Source organism: Octopus sinensis, linkage group LG18 (genome assembly GCF_006345805.1).
Source record: "Octopus sinensis linkage group LG18, ASM634580v1, whole genome shotgun sequence".
Taxonomy (NCBI): domain Eukaryota; kingdom Metazoa; phylum Mollusca; class Cephalopoda; order Octopoda; family Octopodidae; genus Octopus; species Octopus sinensis.
Genome location: NC_043014.1, coordinates 21,253,392 through 21,269,920, shown reverse-complemented (window position 1 = coordinate 21,269,920; position 16,529 = coordinate 21,253,392). Strand labels below are relative to the sequence as shown.

Below are 16,529 nucleotides of genomic sequence, written 5' to 3'. Positions count from 1 at the left end.
GATTCTGTGTATTCTGATTGCAGTCTGTTCGTTTGAAGAATTCCAGCATTGAAGTGATGTTTTGACGCACGCACGCACGTACGCACACGCACACATACACGCACACATCGTCACAAACACCTGACAAATGCATGCACATATGTATATGCTTGTCTTGATTTGACAACTCTCAATTGAAATTTTGTTGCTTTCTATGAAAGACAAACTCCTGTTAAGGGTAAACTCAGAGAAAAATTTGACACGTATAAATTTTTCAAAATGTGGCGTATCTATATCCTAAGGCCCCGAATGGATAACGCGAAAAATAATAATGATAATACATGCATGTAAATACGTATATGTAAATCATATACGGTATTTTTGATAAACTTATCTTTTTCTCTCACTATGACATTTAATCTGTGGACAAACCAGAGGAGCTTCGATTCTTCAAAGAGAAAAGTGTCTGACGAATATCAGCAGTTGAAAGATGATGTGATTGCTGATTAATGTTAAATATATACGAAACAGCTGAAGTTTTTTGTGCCATTAGTACGGATGATATTTTCGCAGTGTTGCAACTCGTCTCTATATAATATATATCCGTCAGAAGAAATATTGGCCCAGATCTAGTTTTTCTTTCCACGAAAATATTTTATCTTCAAACAAGTTGTTTTCGGCCACATATACATTTAGTTTTGATTTGATATATATATATATATATATATATATATATATATATATATATATATATATTCTGTAGCACAGCATAGCAATGAAACGTAACACTGTTAACGAACCAATAATTTAACTAAATATTTGATTATTAAACATACTAAACATACATTAACAAGCACTGTGTTGATATTTTTGTTATTACGTTCGTGCGCGCACACACGCGTGTATACATGCACAAACATACACACACACACACACACACACACACGCACACACACATATATATATATCTCATGATGGTATTGATAATATATATATATATATATATATATATATATACACACACACATAGTACACATATATATGTGCACGATTATATATCTCTTATAATGTATATATGTAATACATATACACATAGTACACATGTGCACGTTTATATATCTCTTATATACATATATACACACATACGTACACACTGGTGTCATTGAGACCTAAAGGTGTCAGGTAATGCTGAATAAGTTCTATAGACAGACCATAGTTAAGTTTCAGATTCGTTAATATTGCGATTAAAGGGTTCAACTTTGATTCTATGTCAGCGTGTGTATATGAGGACTTTTTGCGTAATAAGATAAAAAAACCCAAGGCTGTATAGATATTAGAGCATTTATAGATAGAAGGTCTTACAGCTGTTTCTAGGATATTTATTAATAATATCCTTTCATCGGAGACGGTGTGAGAGGATAGTTAAGTCACAGTTAGTTTAGATTTGATACAAAATAGAGAGTGAGGTGGAGGAAAGAAAATAGATGCAAGATATGTATGGGTATTGAAGTTGTTAATCCTCACTCCCTGTTTTGTATCAAATCTAAACTAACTATGACTTAACTCCAATGAAGGGATATTATTAATTAATATCCTAGAAACAGATGTAAGCCCTTCTATCTATAAATGCTCTAATATCTATACATCCTTGGTTTTTTTATCTTATTACGCAAAATGTTTATATATATATATATATATATATATATATATATATATATATATATATATATATATTATATATATACGTATGAAAACGTATGTGTGTATATATATATTTACGCATATATATATATATGTATGTAAATGCTCTAATATCTATACAGCCTGGGTTTTTTTAATCTTATTACGCAAAATATTTATATATATATAAGTATGAATACATATGTGTGTGTATATATATTCACACATATATATATGTATGTAAATGTGTATGTGGTTGTGCATGTGTGAGTGTGTGTGCGTGTGTAGTAAGCAATCTTTAACCTCGTAGTCGAGGTTCAATAGCAACATATTTTTCATAAAAACAAAATACAAAACAAAGATTTTTGGGAGTCATTTTTGTTGAAGTTTCCCCAAATTGGTTTTCCATTGTCTTTATTTCGCTTTTATTTCGGTTCTATTTCAGTTTTATATCGGTTTTTATTTATTTGATTAATTATCTTTCATTCAATTTTAAGTTTCAAAATGAAAACGGCTGCTGTTTGTTCTTCTTTTCTTCCTTTCACTGGTCGAGGCATAAAAAGGCCTCGTTTTGAGTGGGATTCGTGATGTTGTAGCGTTCAATGCTTTCAACTTTCCCCGCTCACCAAAACAACAAAAACACACACACACGCACACACACACACACACACACACACACACACACACACACACGCGCGCGCGCGCACACACGCAAACATAGAAATAAACAAACAAGGACAGAAACGAACAAAAGAAGCATTAGTTACACATGTGATGTGAAATGGTTTCAATCGAGAATGGAAAATGTGACGCTGCCTCGACTGCTTGGAAATATGTCTTTACATATAATTTCTTATAGTTTCTCGTTTGATTTTTAAAAAAAATCATGTTTTCTTTAATATGTAGGCACAAGACCCTTGAGGTTAATAAAATATGGAATGTGTGTGTGTGTGTGTGTGTGTGTGTGTGTGTGAGTGAGATTTAATGATGTTCATGCTTAACTGCGCTCGCAAACTTTATGTGATGTGTTTCTATAATTTGTCCCTTTCACCCACCGAGAGCATTTTTTGTTTTGCGAACGCAAGGTACAGTGTTGTTACTTTTTTGTTCAGAACTTACCGCCGCACCACTGCGCATGCACCAGAATAATAATGAATTGATGTTAAAATGATAATAATAATAATAATAATAATAATATATAATATTTTTGGTACAAAACCAATTTAGTTTTCTTTTTGTCCATATATAATAAATATATGTGTGTGTGTGTGTATATGTGTGTGTGTGTATGTATAATGAAACCAAGTAAAGTCATTAGAATCGACTCTAGTGTTTTACTGGTTCCATAGTTTCCAACCCTTCCTCAGAAAGAATAAAAGAATGTAAAACAAAAGATTGTTTCTTGACTCTATTTGAGCACAGAATAATATTAATAAAGATAAATAATAGTAATTATAGTGGTGGGGGTGGTGGTAGTCGTAATAATAATAATAATAATAATAATAATAAATAATAATAATAATAATAATAATAATAATGGTCTTCATTTCTATCACTTTCTTATTTTCTTTCTTTTGTCTTGCTTTCCTCCTTTTTCTCTGTCAATCTGATTATCTCTCACTTACTCTTCTCTATACCCTCTCTCTCACTTTTGTTTTCTCAGTTTATCAGTTTGTCTGTCTGATGTCTGTATGTCTGCATGTCAATCTGTCTGTTTGTCTGTCTGTCTCTCTCTCCTGTCTCTTTCTCTGTCTTTTCAATCTCCCCTTCTCTCTTTCCGCCTCTGTCACATTGTTTCTCTTTTCGTTATGTCTGTCGCTGATGTGTGCCGCCAAGCCAACACAGCAAGGCCAGTAGAATCAGCTATTTAAGAGGGCTCTCCGGTAGCGAGCTGCGTCCGTGTCCACTACGTTGATTTCAACGGTATCAATGTCTGAACAAGGATCCCCATGGTGGCTGAGTTCCCGGGAACTATCCATTTCCGAATCAACGTCCACTTCAGCATCCACCGAAACCAATGTCAAGTCATCGAGACCCGACTGCTTCCGGTTGCAACTCGATGTAGCCGTGTGGTTACCCGGTTCTGTTGATTTCGAAGTTTTGCGCATCTCGTGATCCTCGTGCACTTTTCTCTGCATCTTTTTGTGTTTCATTCTCCTGTTCTGGAACCATGTTTTCACCTGCAAACAACAACACAGAAACTAATAAGGATGGTGATAGAGGTGATGAAGAATGATGGGGGTGAAGTGGGAAGAGCTAGTTTTTTTTAGTGGTGATAGTGTTGGTTTTGTAGTGTGTTAGTGATACTTGTTATTTGTTGTTAACCATGAACAGTCCTGATTCGAACCGACTTTTCATAAGAGACATCCCAATTGTGCCCATATTGACTACTTTTTCGGGCTCAACGAATCTTGGTTTCAAGGGTTTCAGGATTTTGTTTTTACATGGTTTGGTTGGAGTGAGGTAGAACATTGGCCTGATGTTAGAAGACTGTCTGATAAGGTGTTTGCTTCCTGTCGGGATGTTGGGTAATGTTATTTGAGGTTATTATGTTTAGAATCTAAAAATAATCGAATCCTAGATAAAATGTCACTCATATGTTGTCAGTTTTGTTTTAACACCAGGATGTGTTGTTTGCATTGGAGTCATTCCTAGTAATGATATTTGTGAATATGTTCGGTTATCATACATCTTAGCCTCGTGAGATATTTGGTAAGGTTGATGCTGGTATCTCTATGTTTATTATATTAATGTCATTCATGATGCTTGCGTCTTTGTTGACTTTTGGCATTTCCAGTATAATGTTGTGATCCATAAGATTCTAAGGTGGTTTTTGCTATGTTCAAAATGTAAAAGTTTATATAACTTATGAGGCCCACAGCATAGTTTGGTTTGTTCTATCGTATCAACGTATAATTTATAATTAATGGCTTATAAGTTAATTGTTTGGTGAGTTTTTGCAATGCCTGATGATGAAACGTGTCAATTTGGTATTGCAGTATGGTTACGTAATTTTAATGTTGTAGTGTGTACACTTGCTACGTCGGTTGTTGCTGGATATTGTGATTTGGAGTGAGTTAAGGTGACATTTTAGAACTGTGTTTTTATTTGTGTAAATTTTCTAGTGTTTTAAGTTGGTGTCTAAGAATTTTGTCCTTTTCTATTTATCCATTTATGTATGCAGTGGGAGAAAATTGGTGTTTTTGGTGACTTACCCCCGTTCAACCGCCATTCCAGTTCTGATCGTCTCGTCTTTCTAGGATATGTAATATTGAGTTTAACAATAAGATTCTCTTTAAGACGGTAGCCATTAGTTTTAGTAGATCGAATGAGCGCATAGAGGTTCACCGATTGGATCATTTGGGGTAGGAGGTGGTAGATGTAGTAGCATTGTTGGTAGTCTTGTATTAGGTATTACTGATTTTGTATAATCCGTAGGGTTATATTGTAGTAGTGGAGTATGTATAGCGGTGGTGGTAGTGTTTTATTGTATTGAGCGTAGTGTAGTGTTTTCACTTGTATTTATTGACAATGTTGTTGCGTAGTGGTACCGTTGTAGTTGTTTAGCTCCTGGTCAACCCTGACCTAGTAAACCCGTGGACAAAAGTATTACAGCCATGTCTATCTCGCCTTTTATCCAGACATTGTATATCTAAGGCACCATTACTATGTGTAATTTGAGAGGGTGTTGACTGCTATTTCTAACTGATCAAGCAGCTACATAGACGCTTACTCGTTGGATCGCAGTGTTGTTACTGTTGTTGTTTTGCCTCAAGTCTGCACTAAATGAGCAGACCTATGATCAAAGATATTCCAACTGTGACCATCTCGTCGCTTTTCTTGTGCGCAGAGTGACGCAGGACTATATTGTTGATATTGTTGTTGTCGTTTAGTTGGTATATAATAGAATTATAGGTAAGGTTAGGAATAATAAAGATGATGATGCTGGTGTTGGTAGTGGTGATAGTTTCGATAATGAAGATGATAGCAATGACGGTGATGGTAGTGATGGTGGAGGTGTTGGTGATGATGATGATGATGATGATGAGGATGATGATGATGATGATGATGATGATAATGATGATGATGATGATGATGATGATGATGATGATGATGATGATGATGATGATGATGATAAACATACCTGGGTTTCCGACAAACTGAGCTGCGAAGCGAGTTCCACTCTCTCTGGTGTGGACAGGTACCGCTGGGCTTCGAACCTCTTCTCCAGGCCATTCAGCTGCTGGTCACTGAAGACAGTCCTAGCTTTCCTCCGTCTACACTGTTTTCCTCCGTTTACGTCATGTTGGAATAATGGCGGCAACGGGAACCCTGTAGTGGTAGGAGGAGGAGAAAGAGAAAAGAGAGAGAGAGAGAGAGAGAGTGAGAAAGAATATCAATTAGATAACGGTGATGGTTGTGGTTGTGATGATGGTGATGGTGGCAGTGATAGTAGAGATGGTGGTATTAGTAGTGGTCGTCGTTGTGATGAGTTAATGTTGCTGTTTAATCCCTGATCCGCCGTGACAGAGCAGAAGTAAATTCAAAGGCGTTCCATCCGTAACCACCCGTATATTTAAGGTTATATCGGTCATTACGTTGGAGCGGGGGGAGATTTATATCCCCACTAGCGATATAAAAAAGAGTGCATTTTCCACCAAAAGCCAATACGGGAGTTTCTCTCATGGCATCAACCGCAGTATAGTTTGTTTTAACAGAACATCCACGTTTAAGTGGAGATAAACAATATTTAATGTGTCGTTCCATATATTTTTCAGAGTAAAGAGTGATTTGTGGAGATTTGGTTGATATTTCTAGCTTGCTGTGTGACTATATAGATGACCGCTCGTGGCATTACCGGTTGTAGTAGCAATGATGGTTTTGGAGGTGGTGGTGATGGTCATTGGTGATACTTGCGACGATTGCCAAGGTGGTAGTTTTAATGGATGTGGTGGGATTGGCGGTGTTGGTGGCCAAGGATGATGGTATTTTTGTAATTGTTATGGTAGCAGTTGTGAAGGTAGCGGCGAGAGGGGGTTTTGATGGTAGTAGTGCTAGGAATGTGTTTAATATGTAAAATTAGTCGGGTGTTGAGCTAGCAGTATCGTTAGTAAACCGGAAAAAAAGGCTTTGCCGCATTTCGTCCGTTTTTAGGTTCTGAATTAAAATTCTGGCAACGCCGACTTTTCCTTTCAACCTTTCGAGATCGATAAAATTAGTACCAGTCGAGCACTGGGATCAATGTAATCGACTTAACCCCTTCCCGGAATTTCTGGCCTTGTGACAAAATTTGAAACCAATGCGTAAAATTGGTATATCCAATTGTATCACACCGTTAAATTGAATGGCTGTTTAAGCAATGAGCTACTGGATGGTTAATGGGTTGGATGTGGTGCTGAAGAAGGAGTAAGAACTGAAATGTGCATGTACATCCGTTACCTATGTTTCTGTCTTCGAGCACATTGCTTACATGGACGTATTCGTTTACGAAACGTCGTAACTTTCAGCACTGGCTGTAATTTCAATACAAAACTATAGAAATAACTTTTAAAAAATGATTTAATTCCACCACTAACACAGGTGGGGTACAGTATTGACTGATAAGCCATTAATTTACTTGGTATATTATGGTTACATAATGGAATACGGCGTTCCAGCCAGCAATTAATATGTTCGCACCAGTTGCCAGGAATGTGTTTCATTTTGTAAAATCCAGTTGTGTTACACCCACTAGCGTAGCTAGAGTGTGTGCTATCCAGGGCGGCCCTTCCGTTTGCTGCTCTCGGACTCCATGAAAAAACACATATTGATTACAGCAGACCCAAAAGTGCCGCCTCTTTAAAAGTGTTGCCTAGGCGGGCCGCCCCTACCGCCCACCCAGCTATGTTATATCTGGTAGCTATTTAAACAATGTTTTCGTGGATTGTTACTGAATCCATTAACCATGTAATGCTGTAGAAGGTGCTATAACTCCTGAAATATGCATGTACAGGAGTGGCTGTGTGGTAAGTAGCTTGCTTATCATGGGTTCAGTCCCACTGAGTAGCACCTTGGGCAAGTGTCTTCTACTATAGCCTCGGGCCGACCAAAGCCTTGTGAGTAGATTTTGTAGACGGAAACTGGAAGAAGCCCGTCGTATATATATATATATGTATATATATATATATATATATATATATATATAAATGTGTATGTATGTGTGTATATGTTTGTGTGTCTGTGTTTGTCCCCCCAGCATCGCTTGACAACCGATTATGATGTGTTTACGTCCCGTAACTTAGCGGTTCGGAAAAAGAGACAGATAGAATAAGTACTAGGCTTACACAGAAGAAGCTCTCGGGTCGATTTGCTCAACTAAAAGTGGTGCTCCAGCATGGCCGCAGTCTAATGAATGAAACAAGTAAAAAGAGAGTACACCCATTAGCTATTTTTCTGTCTTTGATCGCATTGTTTACACACGTATTCGTATACGAAACGTAACTTCCAGCACTGGCTCTAATTTCTAAACAAAATCTCTAACTTTAGTGATGTTAATACTAGCTAATGCCTATTACCTCTCAACCAGCAGATATTTTATCGGAAACGTTACAGACATAAACATAATAATACAATGTTATTTTCAGAACCGCTGAGCTTCGAACCTCTTCTCCAGGCCATTCAGTTGTTGGTCACTGAAGAAAATCCTAGACTTGCTCCGTCTACACTGTTTTCCCCTGTTCACGTCATGTATCGAAGACTTTATCAAATTTATGCTTCTTGCGGCGTTTGAAAGATATTTGGCTACTATTTCTAGCAGGTCAAGATATTCTAATTTTGTATTGTTGAAAGGTGTATGTATGTCTCTCTCTCTCTCCCTATATATATATTATATATATATATATATATATATATATATAAGTAATATATGGCACAACGAAGTACCGATATTTACTGGAAAATAGCGAACGTAATAAATACGACGCTAATGTATAGCTTCACCGCGTATGTACCAGCAAAAATGCGTGTGTGCAACAAACTTGAAAAAAATTGTCTTACCTCCAGGGAGAACATCTGAAAGATGAAATACCTAGATAGGGATAATGTGGGACCGGTTTCAGATTTTTCAAGATATGTCTGCACACATATACTTGATTTATCTTCATCAGCCAACATATACCCGACAACATTTCAGATGTTGCCACATCAATGCCAATACACTCGACTGAAACGCCAAAACGCTGACAGAACGAGTGTATTGGCATTGATGTGGCAACATCTGAATGTTGTCGGGTATATGTTGGCTGATGAAGATAAATCAAGTATATGTGTGCAGACATATCTTGAAAAATCTGAAACCGGTCCCACATTATCCCTATCTAGGTATTTCATCTTTCAGATGTTCTCCCTGGAGGTAAGACAATTTTTTTCAAGTTTGTTGCACACACGCATTTTTGCTGGTACATACGCGGTGAAGCTATACATTAGCGTCGTATTTATTACGTTCGCTATTTTCCAGTAAATATCGGTACTTCGTTGTGCCATATATTTACTTCTATGTATAATTTTCCCTCACGGGCTATTCTTTACTGGAAAGCAATACTCTCTTATTGCATTACTATTTTTATATATATATATATATATACATACATACATACATAGATATATATATAAAGCGCCCACATACTAGGAAACATTTTTAAAAAACAATTTAAAAAAATAACATTACCTTTAAACTTCAAAACTTATTAGGTAATTCTCATAGACTTTCACTCACACACACACACACACTGATACACAATCTCTTATCTGAAACCCTTGGGACACGGTATATTTCGAAATTTTGAATTGTTCGGAATTTGGAAATGGTAGCACAGTATGCCCACCAACTCTGTAAGCAAAATTCTGATTTGTATGTGTCGATCATAAGTTGACCTTAACTTTTCAGACCATAGAGGATACTATTACAGTGCATTTAAAGTATTTGTAGGTCTTGGTGAGTAGGGCATGTTGAAAGTTTTGCTAACTTAGCAGAATTTTGAAGAAAATATCACTGGTTAGATTAGGATGATGTAAAACTACACATTTAACAAAACACCTACGTACCAAACGCCTAGTGTTATGAATATTTACGCTGAGTGGGATAGAGACTTTGAATAATATAATTTATTTGTATAGTAATAAACTGGTAAATGAATGGGAATAAAACACGAACAAGCTCAAATTAAGCCAAACGTATTTATGTAAGCTTGTAGCAAATGTATATTACACCTAGCATGAAGGTTCTTGAGAAGGGGTAACATGAATGTCGTCATCACTGTCATGGTTACCGTCATCTTCAAGTTGGTATTAAACCTTTGATGGACAGACAGGAACTGGAATCTCAAGTTCAGCAGAACCACGAGAGACAACATTTTAAAAGAGTTCTTCCAGTGTCATCTGTCACATTAACATAGATTTCTGTCTAAGCAATGTCGATCTTTAATTGAGTAAATCGCCATAGCCTCACGCTCATTAATATAGTCACCTAGTTTTATGCCAGCAATTAACTAATCACACATTTTCACCATATTCTCTATGGGAATTTTTTCACTTCTTTTCGCAATGTCATAAGCATCATCACAACTAATCTCGTACTTCATTCAACACCATTTTAGTTATTTCTTCATTACTCAAGGAATGCACTAGTTCATCAGTGTCGATGTTCAGCACTTCTTCGATCTGCTGCCTCTAAATTAGTTACATATTCAGTGGACACATTTTTGGCATAGGCAATGAAATATGATATCTTCTCGCTAGTCTCATAGAATTCTTCATCTAAAGGTTCATTCTTTTCGAACAAAGTCGTAGGTCAAGTTTGTGCCGAGTATGCTTTAATGTTGATTTAGTAATCTCTTTTTTTTTCTCAGCATTAACATATACATAAATAGTATCCTTAAAACTCTGTCAGCAGTATCAAACATGCAGTTCAGCACAGGGTCAAGATCTTCAATGTTTTCCCTATGCAATGTTTTCTGATTTTTCATTATCTTCTATCCATCACTATCACGGCAAAACTTCAACAACTAATCTCTGCTTCTTTATGTCATCATATCCTGAGGTAATTCCCGCACCAAAATCTTCTGTAAAACACCGCTCAGTTACACCATGATCAAACTTCTACGGTAACTCTGTTTTCAGTGCTATCGACTATATAAGACGCCCCACTTTTACTTACAGGAAACTACAGGAAAATTTTCACAGTCCTCAACGTTATAAAAATCACAAAACATTAAAAAGAGATCAACGTGCATCAGAGGCACATATAAAAGGAAGAGCGCTGAGACACAAACGATGGGGGTTGAGTGTGGGACGTATCTGGTCATATTTAGTGCCAAGTGCGAGCATTGGAGGGCAGACAACGTCTGTGAAAAAACTTTCAGTTTTAGGAATTTCAGATAAGAAATTGTGTATCTGTGTATGCATAAGCACGAACGTGCGTACAGAGGTATATACATACATAATACACACGCACACACACACATACACACACATACACACACATACACAGACACACAGACACAGACACACACACACACACACACACACACACACACACACACACACACAAAATTCGTCAAAAAAAATCTATACTCCCTGCAAGAAATGCAAAATGTGTAGAAATATTTTAATACTAAATTTATTTAGACATCACGGGATCAATACAAGTTATCTTAAATTTCTACAATAGGTGCTCAAAGTGGTGACCATTAGCTTCAAGACATTTATCTGCACGACGAGCTGCTTCTTGGGCGATGTTGGTCAAAGTGTCCAGTGGGAATGCTGCACACAGGTCTCGGCAGTGGTGTGGAGGTGCGCCGTCTTGTTGAAAGGAAAGTTCATCATTTCCATAAAGTGCATGTATGGCAGGTAAGATGGACGTGCGTAAGATGTCTAAGTACACTTGACTAGTAACAGTACCGTCAAAAGAAAAATGGTCCTATTAAACCTCTTGCTGACACTCCACACCAGATACTGACTCCCGATGTATTGACTTCTTTATCCACATATAAGCAAATATTTTCTGGTACCCAGTAATTGCCAGACAACACAATTCGCCTCACAAACTCTTAATTCTTGTCAATTATGTGTTGAAATCGCTCACAAAACTCATTTCTTCGTCAAGTACATGGAATAATATTAATATGTAAAGTTTCAACTTAGCTCTTTTAAGAATACGCTGTAATTTGTACTAACATCTATATTGTTCAGTAGACGTCTGCCGCGAGGGTGTGAAATGTTCCAACACCATAACCGAGGAAGCAGCAATTGTAACTGTACGAAATCTACTGGATTTTCCCTACTGCACATCACACAGAGTACCATGCGTTTCGAACTCATCACGAGCTCGTGAAATTGTCAGGCATGTTGAAGGTTCCAAACTCGCGTCGCCATTGCCGTTGAACTTTAAAAGGAACATTCTCAAATTTGTAAGACCACTTTAAAAAAGGATTTACGTCCCTTAAACGACAATCTCCCTCTACCATTTTGTCACAGCTGTTTACAATAACATCAACATGTCCTTAGAAAGATTCAATTATTTAAAATCTCAAAGCAATGAACATTGACTATTTCATACGTCAACAACTGACCAAGTCCAACCTAACTTTTTCAGTATCAAACCTCAACCAAGGGTAAAAAATATGATATTTTTAAAATGAAAAAAATTTTTGAAAATTATTCATTGAAATGAAAAAAAGAAAGAGATCTTAAAAGCTAGCCACACTGAAAAAGCACCGCGAAAAGGCAAAAAAGGTTAAATGTAACTTGTGTTAATACCGTGATGCTTGAATAAACTCAGTATTAAAATATTTCTACGCGTTTTTCTTTCTCTGAAGCGAGTATAAATTTTTTGCTGGACCCTATTTATATATATATATATATAATATATATATATATATATATATATATATATATATATATTATATATATATATATATATATATATATATATTATATATATATATATATACAGCAATAAGAAAATGGAGGGGATTAATAGGTGGTATTCAACATTTTTTAGGCATTATATTATGTCAATTTATTTATTTATTTATTTACCAAAATGACAATTACAACAAAATACATACATGTATAACATATTATACTTTACATATATAATATAATATAAAGATACCAGTAATTATTATCAGACTGACGCTCACGAAACCTGTGTCTACCAATAAATGTGACGAATCTCTACAGGTCTTGTGACGTCTTAACAATTTCTTACTCTTATACAAATGTTTTTTTTGTATATAAACATACGTATATACATGCATACGTTTTTATTCATACATACCCAGTCATATATCGATATCTATAGCTATCTATCTATCTATCTATCTATCTATCTATCTATCTATCTATCTATCTATCTATCTATCTATCTATCTATCTATCTATCTATCTATCTATCTATCTATCTATCTATCTATACACTCACACACACACCTATGTGTATAGATGTTTTTACGTTATAATAACAACCAATTTTACATTAAATTGAGGCTAGACAGTATTAAGAATTCCTTTATTAATTAAATTTGGGTAACTTCCACACAGCATAATTACCATTCAACAGAGCTCAGTTATCCTTGGAACATTTTTATCTTAACAAAGACTACACAAAACCAGGATGAACTTAAATGAACAAATGCACAACTGTCCAATGACAGCTTAACTGGCCGAAACTTCAAAATCAATGTCAATACTATTCTTGTTAAAGAATACACACACACACACACACACACACACACACACACACACACACACACACACACACACACACACACACGTGTATGTGTGTGTGTGTTTATATCATTTACCTGTTTCAGTCAGACTGTGGCCATGCTGGGGCACCGTCTTGAAGTATTTTTGGTCGGATGAATCTACACCAGGACTTATATTTTTAAAGCCTGGTACATATTCAATCGGATTTCCTTTGCCGAACCGCTAAGTTACCGGGACGTAAACACACCAACGCTGGTTGTCAAGTGGTGGATGAAGTGACAAGTACGAGCACAAAAACACACGTCCACACACATATGACGGGCTTCTTTCCGTCCACCAAATCAACTCACAAAGCTTATATATATATATATATATATATATATATATATATATATATATATATATATATATATATATGTATGTATGTATGTATGTATGTATGTATGTATGTATGTATGTATGCATGCATGCATGCATGCATGCATGCATGCATGTATGTATGTATGTATGTATGTATGTATGCATGTATTTATTTATGTGTGTGTGTGTCTCTATAAAAATGCCTAAATATATATAAATATATTTAGACATCTTTATAAGTAAAATCAGACAAGGAAACATCTAACAGAGAGACCAATGGCGTCTCTCTATTGCTCAGCTTACACTTACCTGTTGTAGGAACCAAGAAACTCTGCTCAGTTGCGGCCCGCGGTATATAAAGTTGGTTCTGTGCAGCGATCACTTGGTGCGGTAACAGAGCAGCAGCGGCGGCCGCAGCATGATGTACTGAATATGGGTAAGCTGCTGCTGCCGCCGCCGCTGCTGCTGCCGCCGTACCATAGTCCGAGAAATGTGACCGACCCAATCCCAAATTCTGGTAATCTCGAACCTGCAGACGCTTTGGTTTGTTCAATAGAATATCCTCTATGAAGAACGATGTATGTCGGTTGTTGTGTGGGTCGGAATAGGAACTTAGGTTCATCATTGGAGCTCTCTGAAATGACACAGCACATTGCTAATTATTATTATTATTATTATTATTATTATTATTATTATTATTATTATTATTATTATCATCATCATCATCATCATCATCATCATCATCATTATCATTATTATCATAATTTAAGGCGGTGTGCCGGAGGAATCGTTAGTTATTCGCTGGACGAAATGCTTAGCGGTATTTCACCCGTCGCTATGTTCTGAGTTCAAATTCCGCCAAGGTCGACCTTTCTCTTCATCCTTTTGGAGTCGATAAATTAAATACCAGTGAAATACAGGCGTCCATGTAATCGACTACTCCTCCCCTTCAAAATTTCAGACCTTGTGCCTTAAGTAAAAAGGATTATTATTGTTATTATTAAGGCGACGAGCTGGCAGAATCGTTAGCAGGCCGGCCGAAATGGTTAGTAGCATTTCGTCTTTATGTTTTGAGTTCAAATTTCGCCGAGACCGACGTTGTCTTTCAACCTTTCGGGGTCGACAAAATAAGTACTATTCAAGTGCTGGAATCAATCTAATCGACTAGCCCCTATCCCAAATTTCAGGCTTTGTGCCTATAGTAGGAAATATTATCTTCGTTATTGTTGTTATTGTTAACGCGACGAGCTGAAAGAATCGCTAGAGTGTCAGAAAAATAGCTTGCGGTATTTGTTCCGGCTCTTTATATTTTGATTTCAAATCCCGCTGAGATCAACTTTCAGAGTCCATAAAATAAAGTACCAGTGAAGCACTGAGGTCGATTGTGTCAGTTAATCCCCTCCTTGTGTTTAAAACCAGAAGTTGTTGTTGTAACTGTTTTTCGTTGCTGATTTTGTCGTCGTCATTGTTTTACGTGAGCGATTATTTTTCACAAAACTTTGCTTTAAAAATATTTTCTTTCTAGATTACCCACAATAAAAAGAAAAGAAAAGCAAAAACATAAAAGACAACTTCTTTTTTCCCAATAATTTGACGTTCATCCTGACTTCGTGAGATTAAAACCATAAAAAAAGAACAAAAAAACAAGAAAACTGATTCGTCCTCAGATATTTTATTGTATACATTATGCACACAAATGTGTTTTGCTTTGTTTATTGGTGATTCAAAATGGACGCGTGTATAACAGCACGTGAGCGGTGCTAGCCACAAATGATGGCAGTAATGAATAGGAATCCCGCCCCTCCCCGTCTAAATGTTTGAAAGCCCATAAACAGATGAGAATAAAAAGAAATGACTGTTCAATAAATAGTTACATATATAAAAACAGTTACAAGATGGAAAACACAAAATGAGAGAAAATGGTGCAAAAGAGCAAACTTAAACAGCAGCATCAGCAGCAGCAGCACCACTTGTAGCACAAAAGTGTATTGCTCGGTGTCCTTTATAACACCAGGTTGAGTGAAGTTCACGTAAACATCCCGGTCCTGATGATCTCACGAGGAATACTAGATGATCCGAAGCTACTCCCCATTGAAGAGCAGAGAGGAGATCGATCCGACTGGTGGTGTAGGGCAGAAAACGAAGTTGCTACATATGTGTGAGGAACACTTAAGGACTTTCTTTCGGAACTGCAAAAGCAGAATAAGGAGGAAGCTAGAGGGCGACAAGAGCAGAAGCAGTAACGAAAATAACAGACTCAAGAGATGATGCTGTTTGCAGCTGCTGTGTAGAAAACTGGGAGGATTCTTGAAGACACCGACTAGGTCTAGGATCCAGAAGCTAAAAGTGTAGAGGGCTAAGCCCTTCAAACTGAGACGCAAGAAAGCCGTGTCAGAATATGTGTACAACGTCACCGACATGGTTCTTCATTTATAACCTGGATGACTCACTGCAACTTGACCGCGTGCGATGCCTGGCGAAGCTTGTCAAGCAGTCGGAAGTGCTTGAGAAGGCTTTTGAGGCTTGCACAACCAACTCTCCTATCACCTACTCGAAGCTGATCTTTGCGTGCGTCCGAGATCGTATTTCAATCACCTAAAAACACTAATCAGTAAGATGATCCTAGAAAAGTCTCGAGGCGTACAAAGAAAGTCGATTGCCCGATTCCTGTTCAAGTGTAAACAAGCACTGGTCTGAAAGCTCTGCTGTTTCCCCTCATTGTTGCTGACATCCAAAAGCTACAATGACACTACTCTGGATTA

At 36.8% G+C, this 16,529-nt stretch overlaps 1 protein-coding gene across 1 annotated transcript in view; it reads right to left on the bottom strand.

Moving 5' to 3' along the window:
• Nucleotides 1-2,016: 2,016 nt before the first annotated feature.
• The window catches only part of LOC115221723 (brain-specific homeobox protein homolog), a 34,656-nt gene continuing 20,143 nt past the window's right edge, over nucleotides 2,017-16,529 (bottom strand). Inside the window, exons 2-4 of the mRNA XM_029791934.2 lie at nucleotides 14,077-14,401; nucleotides 5,804-5,991; nucleotides 2,017-3,839 (exon numbers count right to left, since the gene is read on the bottom strand). Coding sequence (XP_029647794.1) covers nucleotides 3,519-3,839; nucleotides 5,804-5,991; nucleotides 14,077-14,392 — 825 coding nt within the window. The 5' untranslated portion in view covers nucleotides 14,393-14,401 and the 3' untranslated portion in view covers nucleotides 2,017-3,518. The remainder of the gene's footprint in view (nucleotides 3,840-5,803; nucleotides 5,992-14,076; nucleotides 14,402-16,529) is intronic.